Below are 19,844 nucleotides of genomic sequence, written 5' to 3'. Positions count from 1 at the left end.
GAAACTGAGAAGTGACTGAGAAGTGACCACTTAGAGACTGAGAAGTGACCTCTGAGAGACTGAGAAGTGACCTCTGAGAGACTGAGAAGTGACCTCTGAGAGACTGAGAAGAGACTGAGAGACTGGGAAGTGACTGAGAAGTAACCTCTGAGAGACTGAGAAGTGACTGAGAAGTGACCTCTGAGAGAATGAGAAGTGACCTCTGAGAGACTGAGAAGTGACCTCTTAGAGACTGAGAAGTGACCTCTGAGAGACTGAGAAGAGACTGAGAAGTGGACTCTGAGAGACTGAGAAGTGACCTCTGAGAGAATGAGAAGTGACCTCTTAGAGACTGAGGAGTGACCTCTGAGAGACTGAGAAGTGCCCGCTGAGAGACTTAGAAGTGACCTCTGAGAGACTGAGAAGTGACCACTGAGAGACTGAGAAGTGACTGAGAAGTGACCTCTGAGAGACTGAAAAGAGACTGAGAAGTGACCTCTGAGATACTGAGAAGTGACCTCTGAGAGACTGCGAAGAGACTGCGAAGTGACCTCTGAGAGACTGAGAAGTGACCTTTGGAGGACTGAGAAGAGACTCAGAAGTGACTGACAAGTGACCTCTGAGAGACTGAGAAGTGACCACTGAGAGACTGAGAAGTGACCTCTAGGAGACTGAGAAGTGACCATTGAGAGACTGCGAAGTGACTGAGAAGTGACCTCTGAGAGACTGAGAAGAGACTGAGAAGTGACCTCTGCGAGACTGAGAAGTGACCTCTGAGAGACTGAGAAGAGACCTCTGAGAGACTGAGAAGTGACCCCTGAGAGACTGAGGAGTGACCTCTGAGAAACTGAGAAGTGACTGAGAAGTGACCTCCGAGAGACTGAGAAGTGACCTCTGAGAGACTGAGAAGTGACCTCTGAGAGACTGAGAAGAGACCTCTGAGAGACTGAGAAGTGACCTCTGAGAGACTGAGAAGAGACTGAGAAGTGACCTCTGAGAGACTGAGAAGTGACTGAGAAGTGACCTCTGAGAGACTGAGAAGTGACCTCTGAGAGACTAAGAAGTGACTGAGAAGTGACCTCTGAGAGACTAAGAAGTTACTGAGAAGTGACCTCTGAGAGACTGAGAAGAGACCTCTGACAAACTGAGAAGTGACTGAGAAGTGACCACTGAGAGACTGAGAAGCGACTGAGAAGTGGACTCTGAGAGACTGAGAAGTGACCTCTGAGAGACTGAGAAGTGACCTCTGAGAGACTGAGAAGAGACTGAGAGACTGGGAAGTGACTGAGAAGTAACCTCTGAGAGGCTGAGAAGTGACTGAGAGGTGACCTCTGAGAGACTGAGAAGTGACCTCTGAGAAACTGAGAAGTGACTGAGAAGTGACCACTTAGAGACTGAGAAGTGACCTCTGAGAGACTGAGAAGTGACCTCTGAGAGACTGAGAAGTGACCTCTGAGAGACTGAGAAGAGACTGAGAGACTGGGAAGTGACTGAGAAGTAACCTCTGAGAGACTGAGAAGTGACTGAGAAGTGACCTCTGAGAGAATGAGAAGTGACCTCTGAGAGACTGAGAAGTGACCTCTTAGAGACTGAGAAGTGACCTCTGAGAGACTGAGAAGTGACCTCTGAGAGACTGAGAAGAGACTGAGAAGTGGACTCTGAGAGACTGAGAAGTGACCTCTGAGAGACTGAGAAGTGACCTCTGAGAGACTGAGAAGTGACCTCTGAGAGAATGAGAAGTGACCTCTGAGAAACTGAGAAGGGACTGAGAAGTGACCTCTGAGAGACTGAGAAGAGACTGAGAAGTGACGTCTGAGAGACTGAGCAAAGACTGAGAAGTGACCTCTGAGAGACTGAGAAGTGACCACTGAGAGACTGAGAAGTGACTTTGAAGTGACCTCTGAGAGACTGAGAAGTGACCACTGAGAGACTGAGAAGTGACCTCTGAGAGACTGAGAAGTGATCTCTGAGAGACTGAGAAGTGACTGAGAAGTCACTGAGAAGTGACCTCTGAGAGACTGAGAAGTGACCATTGAGAGACTGCGAAGTGACTGAGAAGTGACCTCTGAGAGACTGAGAAGAGACTGAGAAGTGACCTCTGCGAGACTGAGAAGTGACCTCTGAGAGACTGAGAAGAGACCTCTGAGAGACTGAGAAGTGACCCCTGAGAGACTGAGGAGTGACCTCTGTGAGACTGAGAAGAGACTGAGAAGTGACCTCTGAGAGAATGAGAAGTGACCTCTTAGAGACTGAGGAGTGACCTCTGAGAGACTGAGAAGTGCCCGCTGAGAGACTTAGAAGTGACCTCTGAGAGACTGAGAAGTGACCACTGAGAGACTGAGAAGTGACTGAGAAGTGACCTCTGAGAGACTGAAAAGAGACTGAGAAGTGACCTCTGAGATACTGAGAAGTGACCTCTGAGAGACTGCGAAGAGACTGCGAAGTGACCTCTGAGAGACTGAGAAGTGACCTTTGGAGGACTGAGAAGAGACTCAGAAGTGACTGAGAAGTGACCTCTGAGAGAATGAGAAGAGACTGAGAAGTGACCTCTGAGAGACTGAGAAGTGACCTCTGAGAGACTGAGAAGTGACCTCTGAGAAACTGAGAAGTGACTGAGAAGTGACCACTTAGAGACTGAGAAGTGACCTCTGAGAGACTGAGAAGTGACCTCTGAGAGACTGAGAAGTGACCTCTGAGAGACTGAGAAGAGACTGAGAGACTGGGAAGTGACTGAGAAGTAACCTCTGAGAGGCTGAGAAGTGACTGAGAGGTGACCTCTGAGAGACTGAGAAGTGACCTCTGAGAAACTGAGAAGTGACTGAGAAGTGACCACTTAGAGACTGAGAAGTGACCTCTGAGAGACTGAGAAGTGACCTCTGAGAGACTGAGAAGTGACTGAGAAGTGACCTCTGAGAGAATGAGAAGTGACCTCTGAGAGACTGAGAAGTGACCTCTTAGAGACTGAGAAGTGACCTCTGAGAGACTGAGAAGTGACCTCTGAGAGACTGAGAAGAGACTGAGAAGTGGACTCTGAGAGACTGAGAAGTGACCTCTGAGAGACTGAGAAGTGACCTCTGAGAGACTGAGAAGTGACCTCTGAGAGAATGAGAAGTGACCTCTGAGAAACTGAGAAGGGACTGAGAAGTGACCTCTGAGAGACTGAGAAGAGACTGAGAAGTGACGTCTGAGAGACTGAGCAAAGACTGAGAAGTGACCTCTGAGAGACTGAGAAGTGACCACTGAGAGACTGAGAAGTGACTTTGAAGTGACCTCTGAGAGACTGAGAAGTGACCACTGAGAGACTGAGAAGTGACCTCTGAGAGACTGAGAAGTGATCTCTGAGAGACTGAGAAGTGACTGAGAAGTCACTGAGAAGTGACCTCTGAGAGACTGAGAAGTGACCATTGAGAGACTGCGAAGTGACTGAGAAGTGACCTCTGAGAGACTGAGAAGAGACTGAGAAGTGACCTCTGCGAGACTGAGAAGTGACCTCTGAGAGACTGAGAAGAGACCTCTGAGAGACTGAGAAGTGACCCCTGAGAGACTGAGGAGTGACCTCTGAGAAACTGAGAAGTGACTGAGAAGTGACCTCTGAGAGACTGAGAAGTGACCTCTGAGAGACTGAGAAGTGACCTCTGAGAGACTGAGAAGAGGCCTCTGAGAGACTGAGAAGTGACCTCTGAGAGACTGAGAAGAGACTGAGAAGTGACCTCTGAGAGACTGAGAAGTGACCTCTGAGAGACTAAGAAGTGACTGAGAAGTGACCTCTGAGAGACTGAGAAGAGACCTCTGACAAACTGAGAAGTGACTGAGAAGTGACCACTGAGAGACTGAGAAGCGACTGAGAAGTCACCTCTGAGAGACTGAGAAGCGACTGAGAAGTGACCACTGAGAAACTGAGAAGTGACCTCTGAGAGACTGAGAAGAGACTGAGAAGTGGACTCTGAGAGACTGAGAAGAGACTGAGATGTGACCTCTGAGAGACTGAGAAGTGACGACTGAGAAGTGACCTCTGAGAGACTGAGAAGAGACTGAGAAGTGACGTCTGAGAGACTGAGAAGTGTCCTCTGAGAGACTGAGAAGTGACTGAGAAGTGACCTCTGAGAGATTGAGAAGTGACCTCTGAGAGACTGACAAGTAACCACTGAGAGACTGAGAAGTAACCTCTGAGAGACTGAGAAGTGACCTCTGAGAGACTGAGAAGTGACCTCTGAGAGACTGAGAAGTGACCTCTGAGAAACTGAGAAGTGACTGAGAAGTGACCACTTAGAGACTGAGAAGTGACCTCTGAGAGACTGAGAAGTGACCTCTGAGAGACTGAGAAGTGACCTCTGAGAGACTGAGAAGAGACTGAGAGACTGGGAAGTGACTGAGAAGTAACCTCTGAGAGGCTGAGAAGTGACTGAGAGGTGACCTCTGAGAGACTGAGAAGTGACCTCTGAGAAACTGAGAAGTGACTGAGAAGTGACCACTTAGAGACTGAGAAGTGACCTCTGAGAGACTGAGAAGTGACCTCTGAGAGACTGAGAAGTGACCTCTGAGAGACTGAGAAGAGACTGAGAGACTGGGAAGTGACTGAGAAGTAACCTCTGAGAGACTGAGAAGTGACTGAGAAGTGACCTCTGAGAGATTGAGAAGTGACCTCTGAGAGACTGACAAGTGACCACTGAGAGACTGAGAAGTGACCTCTGAGAGACTGAGAAGTGACCTCTGAACGACTGAGAAGTGACTGAGAGGTGACCTCTGAGAGACTGAGAAGTGACCTCTGAACGACTGAGAAGTGACTGAGAGGTGACCTCTGAGAGACTGAGAAGTGACTGAGAAGTGGAGATCATAAAAATCTATGGAGCGCTCCATAAACATAAGCACACTAATGCTCTTCCTGTGCACAATTAGATTATGTTATGGAGCATAATGGAGAGATGCAGACACACACACACACCTACACACACACACACACACATACACTCATACATACACTCATACACACACACACACACATAGATTATGTTATGACTAGTAATTGGGAATATGGGCAGGTGAATGGGATTGAAAATGATGGTAATTGAAAGTTAATGTAATGAAGCGACATACAATCTCCAACATCTGCTTTCCTGCCTGCTAGTTGTTCATAGGTATAATAATTACATTGACAGGCAATGCTACTCTGGCCTTGACCCGGAGAAGAAAAGGTTGTTGGATGAATACCCTAAATTGTGTGAAGTGAAGGATTGAATGTGTTTCTTGTATTGACAACCGTTAATTCATCAAATGGATGTTTTAGAGTTAAGTAGCCTGATGGACAAAGTGCTACATTTCAATGCAATGCAGTTTAAAGTCTACTCTGAATAGATTTACTTAGAAATAATGTAATATAGTCTCTACCTGTATTTTGGGATTGATGGTTGCAATAAAACAATTAAAATAAAATAAACTAAAAATGTTCCAATAGGGTAAAATACTTACTCTAAGAACTATAAACGATTAGGGCTCATGCATATCCCCTCAGCTCTAAATCATTTTCTAATATTTATTTAGAATAATTAAAGGGAAGATTGCAGAATGAGGTTGCTGTTAAACATTCTGATTAGTTTCATCCTTTCAACTAAAGTCCAAATACGACATATAAAATGTGTATTTTGCAAGAAATTTAAATTTGATCAAGTCGGAAAAGTGTTCGGATAAGTAACATACAGTTGAAGTCGGAAGTATACATACACCTTAGCCAACTACATTTAAAGTCAGTTTTTCACAATTCCTGACATTTAATCCGAGTAACCATTCCCTGTTTTATGTCAGTTATGATCACCACTTTATTTTAAGAATGTGAAATGTCATAATAATAGTGAGAGATAATTATATCTTTCATCTTTTATTTCTTTCATCACATTCCCAGTGGGTCTTTTGATTTTCCCATGATGTCAAGCAAAGAGGCACTGAGTTTGAAGATAGGCCTTGAAATACATCCACAGGTACACCTCCAATTGACTCAAATGATGCCTATCAGAAGCTTCTAAAGCCATGACATCATTTTCTGGAATTTTCCAAGCTGTTTAAAGGCACAGTGTACTTAGTGTATGTAAACTTTTGACCCACTGGAATTGTGATACAGTGAATTATAAGTGAAATAATCTGTCTGTGAACAATTGTTGGAAAAATGACTTGTGTCATGCACAAAGTATATGTCCTAACCGACTTGCCAAAACTATAGTTTGTTAACAAGAAATTTGTGGAGTGGTTGAAAAACGAGTTTTAAGGACTCTTCCGACTTCAACTGTACATGTAAATAGGAGCACTACATGAGCAGGAAGCCTCTGTCCACAAAAGACAGTGAAGACCCACATCATCCCAAATCCAGTTGTAGCTTGCTTGCTAGTTTATTCCATCCCCAAACTCCGTGCTAGAGCCGTGTGAGTGGGGCAGTTCCTTTTGCATGGGCCCGGTGCACTTAGATAGCTGGCTATCTGTGTTTTTATCATCTACTAGCAACATAACATGACAAAACTCTTTAATACCTACTTCCCCGATTCACCTAGGTTCAGCTTTTCCTATATGCAATAAAAATAACAGATATACTGTACAGTTTGAATATTGCATTTCTTTCAATACTTGTTGTATAGGCTAAACATTTAGAGCTAACACTGGGCTTTGAAACCTCTCTTTATTCTCTATGAAAGAAGTATCAGGATGTATCAGAAGCCAGCAATCTTTCTTTTCAGCTGTGATTCACTGAATGGGATTGCATAATGTGTGTGTGTGCGTGTGTGCGTGCGAGTGTGCGTGCGTGCGAGTGTGCGTGCGAGTGTGCGTCCGAGTGTGTGCATTTGCTGTGCCCTTCTCTGGTTGGCGTCCTTTCCCTCTCAGGTAGTCTGCCTCCAAAGTCTACTACAATTCTGTGTTCATCTACCTGTCTGCCTCCTGCCTCCCCACTCCCCACACACCTCGCCAATAAGTCATACATTTGGCTCCTAACTATGCCTGTCGAGCCGGGATCAGAGAGAGAGAGATTAGATGATGTGAGGTGGATCGATGGCTTATGGCTGGCCAGAGCTTGCTTGCTTGCACACAAACACACACACACACACACACACACGTGTGTGGACATGCAGACACACAAAAACACATCCACACACTAGCAGACACATACACATACACATTATGTTATGCAGACCCCCTTTGTAGACAGAAGGAGAATGATGAGGTAATCCTCCAGGCACACCAAGCGCTGTTGACTGAACGACTGAGAGGCCTCCATTTGATGAAGGAGAAACAAAAGACAACAGATCACAGATGTCTCCATATCTCCTCTGTGTTTGGGGGAAGATGTGCGATGGAGACACAGGGAGAGAGAGAGAACCCAGACAGACCTTGTTTATTTATTTATCTATGGCTTTATTTATTTATTTCCTCCATTTACAGAGCGCAGCGTGGCTCCGCTTCCTGTTGTTACGGCTTGTTTGTCGTTGTTTGTTTACGCGACCGACAGACACTGACAGACAGACAAATGCCCTCATAGGGGGAGGCGCTCAGAGAGAAGTATAGTGCAAACGGACAAATTAGAGAAACGCAAAATCTACGTGTTACCAACAGCCCAGCGTACCTCATCATAACAAGAATCACATCTACATGATCCAAATATCCACCACCAATTGATTCTCTACTACTGTGGGATTTATGAGGACTTTTAAGATTCAGTCAGTCACATTCGTCAGCCTGGGACCGTGCTGGTCTATAAAGCTCAGTGAGTCTCTGAGATCTATGCAGGGCAAATAGTCTGCTGTGTGAAAGATCTGGTCGCCATGGGGATGTGTCTGTCTGACTGTGTTATCTGTTCAGAGAGGGAGCTGGCACATCAGACAGTCGGTCTGTTGTATCGACAGGCTGGGATAATGATACAACTAATGTCTACGCTCAACGACAGAGCAAGACACTGTTGGGATAAAGTTTGTCCAAAATCAGGAGTTTTGGTTCTTTATTTAGTCTGGTGTGTCTCCGTGCGAGACTCTTGTGTGAGTGTATGTGCGTGCGTGGGGGTAATATTTCCTCATATTTATCTGCTGTTTACAAGATTACATTCTATGTTTTTAAATGAATACAAACAATGTCCTAAACTGCAATTTACAGTTTGTTAAAATAGAATGAAATGTACATGACTAATCTCTCAATGTCAACTGTGTTTTGTCTTTGTCTTGCAGGTATCCCCAATAGCATTGGTCCAGTTAGTAAGTAAATTCAAAGCAGAAAAGAAAACACAGAAACTGCTTGATGCTTTGCTATGTCTTATCATATCCCTCCCTAAAGTCCACTTGGTTTTAAATGTTCATTTCTGATTTAGGTCCTCCATTATTCATTAAGTGAAGGATCAGTCATAATTGGTTTGGAAATGTTCATTATGCCAGGGTTAGTCGAATTCCCCGTTGTTTTCCTCCCTAAAGGAAATAGCAATAGCTCTCTGCCTTATTGTCTAGAATTGCTCAGTGTGGAGGTGGACTAATTCACCTTCAACAAGATAAGCCTAGATAGCAGCCATACGCCTGTGCATGCATACAAAACATGTTTTTGCCCCTATGCATTATACATAAATGGCATATAGAGTTTATGAAAGTGCCCGGATCTCAGTGGTGGAATAATGTCAGCGAGGTCAGTTTAATATGAGCGCTGGATATTATCTGCTGCAGCCAGTCGCCCCTGGAGCACAGAGAGAGACGTCTAGAGACGTAGTCTGGTGTTACCACAGAAGCCAGCTGGGACTGCACCTCGGGAGAATAACAGGAGACGCACACACCAAGGCTGCGTCTGAAATGGCACCCTATTCCCTCTACAGTGCACTACTTTTGACCCGAGATCTATGGGCCCTGGTCAAAGTGTGTGCACTATGTAGGGAATCGGGGGTGTCATTTCAGACGTACACAGGTATTGAACAAGCCAAAGTGCATTCAGAGCCCCAGCCCATTCCACATCAATCCACCTATCAATCGACGTATTTATTGATGTGGAATTCTCCTGAGGTGCAGTCCCTAGCTAGCACCCCCTCTATGGGGGAAAAAAGCAAGATACACAAATCAGCTAAGATGGACAGCATCCCATTAGTCTTGAATGGTTTCCTCTCTTTGATTCCTGGCTGTATCTCCATGACTGCAGATATCTAAAGGACTATATAGGTTAGAGCAATATGGCTACCAGACCTACCCAGTCCTTTTATGTGTCAGCATTCATGAAGGGAAAGAGACAAGGAAAGGAAGCTGTTTATAAGTAGTGGGACGTAGCCATGATCAGAATTTACAATGGTATCAGCATATTGGCTAGTTGGCTAGATGGCGATGAACTTCAAACCACAACAGTAACCACAACTGATGTCAAACTAACGTAAACGTAAACCGATAATTTGATTCAAACAATAACCAGTTTGTCATGAATATTCTGAAACATTTGATGTCAGAAATTAGCATAGAACCAAGTGGACCCCCTCCCTCCCTCTACCTGAAACCCCCAATCTTAGAGAGCTGAATGTGTTCAGTGTTGTCTCCTGCCTGTGCATGACCAATGCTCTTTACATATGCTGCATGCATGTTCTCCATACATATATATATATATATATATATACTGTATATGCTGTACATGGACCACTCACATGTCACCACCTCGCTTGCTCCTCCCCAACCCAACCCCACACTTAGTCAGACCATCACCAGGGGCTGCTCTCTCTCTTAGTGGGGAGTGTTTGTATTACAGCCTGTCTGTCTGTCTGTCTGTGGAACTCACAGAAAGGACTCACTCACTGACTGACTGACGATGGCCAAGTCTGTACGTTCATTCAGACCAGGCCTGTAGATATTGAAACACTCACGAGATGCTGTCTGTCTTTCTTTACACCAGCAGACGCACCTCCATAACTACCACAACATGAAACACTACCCAGCTGTGGTAGTGTAGACACACCAAGGATGAAGTTGGGGTAAACCAAACTGAAATCGTGTGTATGTAGCTATGTGCTCTCAAATACAAAAGAACCAACCAGAACACAGCTAAATGTCCTTGAGGACAGCAAACAGAAAACACTGCACTTTTTCATATTGTTGTTTGAAGGTAATTTAATTCTTTATTGACTTTTCCTCAATTCCATTTCAAGTTGATTAAGACAGCCAGATTTGCCCTAATGCAGCCATTGAAGCAAAGTTTAAATTTAAATAGAAACGATTCTGGGCTCTGCGAGATTTCATTTCATTATGACAGCAGCATTGACTATAATCCGTCACTTCTCATTAAGCACGGCTTACCTGTATTCTCCCTCACCCTAATAACGAGTAGAAGAACAGATGTGATACTTATTGGATCCACATAATGCTCTAATTTCTCTAATCAAATTCCTCTAATTATGAAGCCAATGAGAAGAAAATACTCCACATGTCAATTTATTGTATTTTTTTATCCAATGAGGGAAGTATTTGTGTTGTCACTTTGATTTCTGGATTTCACAAACATTATTCCTTGGTCGATGTAAAATGAAGCAGTGCATGCTTTCTATCTGCTCTTTCATTCGTTCGTTTTTTTCTCCTTATCCTGTGAAACAGAACTTCCCATCATAGTTACTGATCAATATCTCAACAGAACATATTCTCCTGATAACAATCCAAAACCCCTAAATACTTTCAATAAATAACTTGCTGGCCAATATTGGAATCTGGCCAGTATTGCTGAACAATTTATTTAGGACTGACATGACATACTATGTACTTTAACAGTTATGGAGCTGTCATGGAGAGGGTTTGGATAGTAACTCAATCAGTCAAACACTACAGTATATACTGACTGTATGTCTGTGTGCCTGAGTGCATGCATACCCAAACCCATGAATTACCCATATCTTTAACAAAACTGAATGTATTACAAATGATTAGACACAACACACGGTAATGCTCACTATCCAATGGCACAGTAGTTAAGTTGCTTGTGACACTATCGGACACTAATCACCGGCCATTGATCACATGATCACACTGAAGTCAGTGATACTGCGACACAGAGACTGCTTTCGTGGGGGATTAAAATACTAGAATACATGACTAGCCTTTCCTTCTGTCTCTGCTTGACTTAAGACAACTCCATCACCTAACCAACCGACCAACCACAACCACCAAACATCGCCAGTATTTCCCCCGTCATGGAAATACAGAATTGTATGTAATTAGGTTACAGTACACCACAACTATCAGTCATTCCAACCCCTGACACACCACATTATGTATTAATCGTTATTCCTCGACCAGAAATACACTGTAATTAGATATTGATTGAATAGTCAATTTGATGAATTAAACAAAATGTCTGCGACAACTTAGTTCTCTATCTATACACTCTTAGAACAAAAAGGTGCTAAGTAGAACCATACAGGGTTCTTTGGTTTGTCCCCATAGGTGAACCCTTTTTGGTGATAGGTAGAACGCTTTGCAGAGGGTTCTACCTAGAACCCTTGATGTAGGGTTCTACATAAAATCCCCTGTGGTTCTACCAATAACCCTTTTATCTTTGATGGGTTCTTCATAGAACAATCTCTGAACAGTTCCATCAGCCTTATTAGCCTTAAGAATTGCACTCTTTATGACAATATATATCATAAGATCTTTCTTTGAGTGCCTAGTTATACCCTAACACAGTGGTGTTAGTAAACTCCTGGTTTACAGGCCAAATCAGGTCAGGAAGTCACATTATGCTGGCCTGCAAAGTGATTTGTAATTCCTATTGGATATTGGAATCCAGCCAGAGTGAGGATATCACCAGCAACCTGCATTCAGAATGACTGCCACTGTAGGGAAGATTGATTAATAGGACTGCCTAAATGATCTAAATGGGAACAACCACCTCAGTAGTGGGTGCAATAAGTCCAACTACTTAGTTGAGAATGTTTTTATTTATCTTTGTGTAGCATAAAATTAATAAACCAATCAATGTACATTTAAAAAATACCGATATTGAAATGAACAATTCTGAAAATCTATCTGCAAAAGGAGCAAGCTGGGAAATGTGATAATGATGGGCGTGGTTTTGAGTGTTTTTTCTCTACACAGTAAAAATGACACACAATCACACTCAACTCTGGTTATTAACACCAGCACTGAGGTTATTTTACACCACTGAGTGTTAAAGTAACTGTCCAGTATTTTCAGATTTCTATGAAATATTAATTACAATGTGAGTTAAATAGTTTTCCTTCCAGAAAATGTTCATTAACAATGTTAAAGGCAGCTTTTCTGTGTTGGAATAGTGTGGGCGTACCCCAACAACAGAATGGTCTGGGTGTATACCGGTCATTCAAAATATAAATGCCAGTAGACCGCTGATTGGCAAGCTCATCCTCTATGACGAAAGAGCAAGCATTTTTTAAACGGTCTGTTTGAGATACAAGTTTGAGGTGGGGTTTTTGAAGTGTTTTATCTTCAGTTTAAGCTTAATAAGTATAAGATAAGTATAGGATGAGTCAAAAACATTATTTGAGTATGAGTTAACAGAATATTAACTTTTAAAATTGAGATTTTGACTGGATAGTTAGTTTACAATAATTGAACTCCTGAATCAACACTAGAAATGTTACATTGAATAATCAACACTAGGTAAACCTGGCCAATTTGCTGTGTGGGTAAAAATAACAGTGCCTTCAGAAAGTATTCACACCCTTTGACTTTTTCCACATTTTGTTGTGTTACAGCCTGGCCTACACACAATACTCCATAATGTGAAAGTGTAGTATTAGTAGTATTAATTAAATATGAAACGCTGAAATGTCTTGTGTTAATAAGTATTCAACCCTTTTGTTATGGCAAGCCTAAATAAGTCACATAATAAGTTATATAGACTCACTCTGTGTACAATAATAGTGTTTAACATTATTTTTGAATGACTACCTCATCTCTGTACCCCACACATGTGATTATCTATAAAGTATCTTGGTAGAACAGTGAATTTCAAACCCATATTCAATCACAAAGACCAGGGAGGTTTTCCAAAGCCTCGCAAAGAAGGGGGCGGCAGGTAGCCTAGTGGTTAAAGCATTGGGCCAGTAACCCAAAGGTAAAAATCTGTCGTTCTGCCCCTGAACAAAGCAGTTAACCCACTGTTTCCCGGTAGGCCGTCATTGTAAATAAGAATTTGTTCTAAACTGACTTGCCTAGTTAAATAAAGGTAGAAAAAGGGCACCTATTGGTAGATGGGTAAAAAAAACTAAACAGACATTGAACATCCCGTTGAGCATGGTGAAGCTATTAATTACACTTTGGATGGTGTATCAATACACCCAGTCACTACAAAGATACAGGCATCCTTCCTAACTCAGTTGCTGAAGAGGAAAGAAACTGCTCAGGGATTTCACCATGAGGCCAACGGTGACTTTAAAACAGTTACAGAGTTTTGGGGTGGTAGGTAGCCTAGTGGTTAGCACGTTGCTGGATCAAATCCCCGAGCTGACAAGGTAAAAATCTGTCGATCTGCCCCTGAACAAGGCAGTTAACCCACTGTTCCCCGGTAGGCCATCATTGTAAATAAGAATTTGTTCTTAACTGACTTGCCTAGTTAAATTAAAAAGAAATGTAATGGCCGTGATAGGAGAAAACTGAGGATGGATCAACAACATTGTTGTTATTCCACAAAACAAACCTAAATGACAGAGTGAAAAGAAAGAAGCCTGTACAGAATAAAAATATTCCAAAATATGCATCCTGTTTGCAACAAGGAACTAAAGTAAAACTGAAAATGTGGCAAAGAAATTCACTTTGTGTCCTGAATACAACTTAGGGCAAGTCCAACAACATATCACTGAGGACCACTCTTCATATTTTCAAGCATGGTGGGGGCTGCATCATGTTATGGGTATGCTTGTCATTGGCAACGACTAGGGAGTCTTTTAGGATGTAGAATAGAGCTAAGCACAGGCAAAATCCTAGAAGAAAACTTGGTTCAGTCTGCTTTCCAAAAGACACTGGGAGACATTCACCTTTCAACAGGACATTAACCTAAACACAAGGCCAAATATACACTGGAGTTGCTTACCAAGATGACATTGAATATTCCTGAGTGGCCTAGTAACAGTTTTTTCTTAAATCGTCTTGAAAATCTAGCAAGACTTGAGAATGGCTGTTCAGAAATGATCAACAACCAACTTGACAGAGCTTGAATAATTGTAAGTAGAATAATGTGCACATATTGTACAATCCAGGTGTGCAAAGCTTACCCAGAAAGACGCACAGCTGTAATCGCCTCCAAAGGTGATTCTAACATGTATCAATACTTGTGAAAATTAGATATTGCTGTATTTTATTTTCAATATATTTGCAAAAATGTCCGAAAACATATTTTCACTTTGTCATTATGGAGTATTGTGTGTAGATGAGTGAGAGAAAAAAAATATTTCATCCATTTTTAATACAGACTGTAACACAACAAAATCTGGAATAAGTCAAGGGGTATGAATACTTTCTGATGAGACTATAACAGTACATGTAAAAAATGTATGGGAATACCAGATACATGCACAAATATGAGAACCCCTATCTTTGAAATCTTATCAGGTTGCTCAAACTCCTGATGTTAAAGTTTAAACTGAGATAAACACTCAAGCTGAGGCACTATTTAATAGTACCACAAAATACAATAAAAAAGCTTATTCAGATTCAGAAGGTTTCCCTTCTGGCCCTCCAAACAATCATCGAAGAACCATTTCTTCCAAAAACAGGTAATCAGATAAAAAAGGTTCTAGGTAGAACTCGTTGTATTACAAAGCACCAATGTCTTAAAAAAAAAAGTGTTCTTCCGATGAAAACGGTTCCTGGCAGAACCCTATTCCTCCTCAAAGAACCTTTTAGAACCCTTTTTTTCTAAGAGTGTACATTATTAAGCCAGCCTCCATGTTTGCATAAGTTATGATCCCACTACATATCAGAGAGAATCTCAAGATGTTGTTTTTTGTTTTTTTATGTTATGTTTATTCATCATTGCCATCAATGCACACACTCAAGTGAGCCATGAAACTACACAATTACATACAATGTCCCTGGGACAACATCTGGTGTTGGGATGCAACTACTGCTTGTCCCCGTATAGGCTTGACGGTCATTCTGTTGTTATGAGATGTTCTGAGTAAAGCCATGCCGAAGATGTATGTCTAGTTGTCTACATATGTCCCACCAGTCAACTCTTAGCAGAACCTCTACTGTTAGTGCATCTGATGTCCACTATAGCCAGTGCACCTAATCATTTATGGTTTCTCCCAATTGCATGCAGTTCGGCAGAATGTCTCATCCCTAGGTGTTGCTAACCGAAACCAAGGTAGGCTATACCTCCATATAAGATTAAACATGTCTCTTCACAGATCTACCTCATATATACAGTAGTTAAACAGTGACTGTACTAGCTGTGACAGTTGAAACCAGATTCACCAGGAGGGAGCTTTTTCTGTTAATCTGTGTCAAAACCCTTAGTGATTTAGATTTTGTAAACTTGAAAAAAAGGCACCTTTGAAATGGGCAAGTTTGATTCCTGGCGTAGTCGGCAGACACTTGCATTAGCTGCAACATGCTGTTACAATATGCGCCTCTCCTCCCCTCCTCTTCTTGAGCCCCAAGATGCGGATTCTCTCCACAGGAGCAGGATGACGATAGGCATTCTTTCTTTCTCTCTCTCTCTCTCTCTCTCTCTCTCTCTCTCTCTCTCTCTCTCTCTCTTCCATTCCATTTCAATATCCTTAGATTATCCCCTTCGTTTTAATTAGGCGTGGCGCTTCTAGGGATTCTAGAATCCTATCTGAGCTCGGCGGAAGAAAATAGGGCGATTTCACAGAGCGGTTTATGTAGATTGATTTCAGGCAATCTCAAGTTGATCCATTGTGCTGATGTGCTGTGGCTGTGGCGACCGTTTTGCAAACAAACTGCCCATGTATTTCCATACAGAGCACTAGCCAAGCGGATGTAAAGATGTAGAGCCCTCAAACTCAACTCTGGACCTCGAAGCCAGTTTCACTGCATTTTTTTATCGTTCCCCTCTAATCAGGGACTGGTTTAGACCTGGGACACCAGGTGTGTGCAATTAATTATCAGGTAGAACAGAAAACCAGCAGGCTCCAGAACTCGTAGGGTCAGAGTTGAGTATCCCTGATATAGAAGGTATAGTGTTTCTGTCATAGGTTTATCTCAGGCGAGAACATGGGAGAGCATGTGAGAGGGGCTCAGTCAGGGTTGACCATTACTTCACCTCCAGTTAGTTTGCTTGTTATCTGATGGAGAAGAGATGCAGGCAGCAGTGGGATTGTTGTGTGCCGCGCCAGTGAGCCTCGCCCGAATGCCTCGATGAACAGACCTATGGGAAATTATCCCACTGGGCTTTCCTAGAGGATGTGCGGTGTTGGTCCGACAGGAGAATGTAATACCAGAACAGAAAGAACACTGCTGTTCCTCCACATTGTGACGACGATAGCATGGTGTTGTTGGACTCTCTCTCACGCGGTTTGAATTCTAATGACAGTATATGACTGATAACTTATTTTACCTCGTCTCTTCCAAATGGTAAACTTGAGCAGATTCCATGCAACATGATTCAACAGACTGCATCTGTAACTGTCAGGGCAACCACACTTAACGCCACCGGCACTAGAATGTTATTCTAGAACTTCTTCTTCTTACAGTGCAATGATAGTGAAGACATTGTGGCGGTATTCATTCCTGTAATATTAGCTGTCTCAGAATATAACAGTAAATATATAGGATCACCTCTCTCATTGTTCATTTAATAATTCATCCCAGACTTCACTGGATGTTCATTTCAAACGTTTTTTGTACTATAGTGAAAAAGTAGGAATGTGTATGATTCTCCTTTCTTTAACCCTTCTGAGCATTCTATTATTTCATGTTTCAACAAACTATATCATGCTTCTGTTTATTTATTTGTTTTGTTTTTCTTCTTTTGAATTTGTTTGTTGTTGTCTAGTAGCTCCTCAAGTTGCTTTGTCAACTGTCCCTTCAGTCCAAGTTGCAAACAGCAAGCGAGGTAGGAGATTCTCCGATTCATACAGTGCCCCTCTGTGTCAGCAGTTGTCCAAAGCCATGTCCCCACTGTATGAATCTAGAATGACCCGTGTGTGTGCTACTTTAGCTACTTAACCCAACCCTACCCCTGTAGTACCATGTAGTACTAATCCACAACTATCCCCATGAACTATGACCAATGTGCACTCTGTATCCATAAAGGGTGGAGTTCGCTTTGCGGTATGGATATGTGGTACACATACAGTTTATCTTTCAGTAAAGGGTGCATGATCCTGTGTCTCTCTACATCCAGTGCAATCATTCGAAGTGCTATTGAATACAATTCTTCAAAGTACAACATAATAAGGATGCTCTTCAACATGTCATTGTAATGCCTCACAGAAATATTCGAGAGTATGTTTCAGAGACCTTACTTTCGACGTGATGAACCCTATTTTTCAGTCAGGGAGAGTATTGGTCTTCTAGGAGTAGGTTTCGGAGTAGATACCATAAACGTTATGAGAACTTCCAATTAACTGTCCTACTTGTTAGCAAATAGACCAGAACATTATTATTTTTCTTGAATAGAGTTGAATAAACTAGCTAGGCCGCAGTCTTTCATTTCCAAGGCTCTATGCCTTTTGTGGTGACCGACGGAAAGACCTGACCTCAATCCAGAACTTAATAACCACAATCTCTCCCCAAAGCCCCTGTAGCTCAGAGAGGACTGTGTGTCCAGCTGCCTGTAGCTCAGAGAGGGCTGTGTGTCCAGCTGCCTGTAGCTCAGAGAGGGCTGTGTGTCCAGCTGCCTGTAGCTCAGAGAGGGCTGTGTGCCCAGCTGCCTGTAGCTCAGAGAGGGCTGTGTGTCCAGCTGCCTGTAGCTCAGAGAGGGCTGTGTGTCCAGCTGCCTGTAGCTCAGAGAGGGCTGTGTGTCCAGCTGCCTGTAGCTCAGAGAGGGCTGTGTGTCCAGCTGCCTGTAGCTCAGAGAGGACTGTGTGTCCAGCTGCCTGTAGCTCAGAGAGGGCTGTGTGTCCAGCTGCCTGTAGCTCAGAGAGGACTCTGTGTCCAACTGCCTGTAGCTCAGAGAGGGCTGTGTGTCCAGCTGCCTGTAGCTCAGAGAGGGCTGTGTGTCCAGCTGCCTGTAGCTCAGAGAGGACTGTGTGTCCAGCTGCCTGTAGCTCAGAGAGGACTGTGTCCAGCTGCCTGTAGCCCAGAGAGGGCTGTGTGTCCAGCTGCCTGTAGCTCAGAGAGGACTGTGTGTCCAGCTGCTTGTAGCCCAGAGAGGGCTGTGTGTCCAGCTGCCTGTCTGCAAAGGCTTAAGTAACCCATCTGACCCACCGTGAAAGTTGGTGTCAGCAGTCGCTCCACAAGACAGATTGAACCCAACTCCAAGGATGATCTGGGCCGGCCAGGTGTCACACACAAGGCTCCACTGGGACGTGACCGTCTTTGATTGGCATGCCCGCCTGACGTTGTATGACTAAGCAGTAGGCACAGGGCGTAGCCTGACTCTCAATCTGGGAGCTAATACTACACAACACACTACACATCACCCAACAACATTCTCCCCTTGTCATATCTCTGCATACATTCACCTGCTTCTCATGCAAAGTGCTTTTTTGTTGCAAGGTATTTATTGGCTGGGAGGCGTGTCAGGTGGCGGAGTGGTTGCTGGGACATGTAGCAACTCTTCCTCTTCCATTTGGTTCTCTGTAGAAAGGACAGTGGTGTATTTCCATTCATGTTTTTCTTTAAAAGTCATAGTTGCATGCTCTGTGGTTTAGGATTACAGTTCTGTGTGAACGTAATAACAATGGCCTGTGGATTGCACTACTGCTACAAAGGTTCCTGCTCCTCTCCTCCACCTAATCTGAAATTAAACACACAGTAGGATAAATGAAGCCTGAACTAATTGAGATGTAAATTTCATACAGTGTGGCGTTACACACCTATGCCTTGCCCAGGTTGAAAATTACATTCCAACTCAACTTATCTCGTTTGACCTGTCTTGTACTGTGTGGCCTCGTTCCCATGAAACCCAGTTTTTGTCCCATTCCAGAATCGGAATCCTCCTCATCCTTTCCATTGTGGTGTGCTTGAAGCGAACGTCTCTTACTCTCTCCCTCTAACAACGTGCTTTCTCATAGCCCCAGGGTGAACTGATGTCTCACACCACTGGCTGCATCCGTCCATGCCAGACCTGTCATACTGTAGCCCTTTCCACCTCCTCCTAACCTAACATTGTCTCGATCTCAACCCCCATCTCTCCATCCTAACCTCGCATGTGATGGTGCCTCCTCGCACTACCTTGCTACTAGTACCACCGCCGCCCCGCCGTAGCACATGCCCCCGCGCAACACAACCCAACCCAACCCCCACATCAACATGGCCCCTTGGTCTCTCTCCACCCTTCCTTCTTTGCAAGACTGCGAATGCTTCGGACACTCCAACCGCTGCAGCTACATCGAGCTGCTAAACTCTGTCATTTGCGTGAGCTGTAAACACAACACTAGGGGCCAGCACTGCCAGGATTGCAAGCAGGGCTACTTCCGAAATGCTTCTGCGGAGCTGGAAGATGAGAATGTGTGCATAGGTCAGTTCCCTCGCCACTGTCTGTCATCATCAGCACTGCTTATACCAGCTGACCCCCGTTTACACCACGTGACCTTCACCTCATCCTTCACCTTTCACATGTCACCTTAGTGCGTCAAACCTCCAAACTTCTGCCTCATGTTTTTCACTGTCTCTTTTCCTGTTGCTGTCTGGGTCCTGTCGTTCCTCACTTGCTTCTGTCCATATGACTCGCTTCCTTCTCCGCAGGGCTTATGTATTAAACAAACTGTTAGTCATCACAATCAC

General features: G+C 43.5%; 1 protein-coding gene across 2 annotated transcripts in view; it reads left to right on the top strand.

Annotated features, from left to right (window-relative positions):
- Positions 1-19,844, top strand: part of ntng1a (netrin g1a) — a 287,611-nt gene that overhangs the window by 191,299 nt on the left and 76,468 nt on the right. For both annotated transcript variants that reach the window (XM_065007088.1, XM_065007089.1), the window contains exons 5-7: positions 8,175-8,201; positions 15,250-15,294; positions 16,951-17,007. In XM_065007088.1, coding sequence (XP_064863160.1) covers positions 8,175-8,201; positions 15,250-15,294; positions 16,951-17,007 — 129 coding nt within the window. The remainder of the gene's footprint in view (positions 1-8,174; positions 8,202-15,249; positions 15,295-16,950; positions 17,008-19,844) is intronic.

The sequence above is a fragment of the Oncorhynchus nerka genome, linkage group LG22, assembly GCF_034236695.1.
Source record: "Oncorhynchus nerka isolate Pitt River linkage group LG22, Oner_Uvic_2.0, whole genome shotgun sequence".
In the NCBI taxonomy this organism is placed as follows: domain Eukaryota; kingdom Metazoa; phylum Chordata; class Actinopteri; order Salmoniformes; family Salmonidae; genus Oncorhynchus; species Oncorhynchus nerka.
This window is presented reverse-complemented; position numbering and strand designations above follow the sequence as displayed.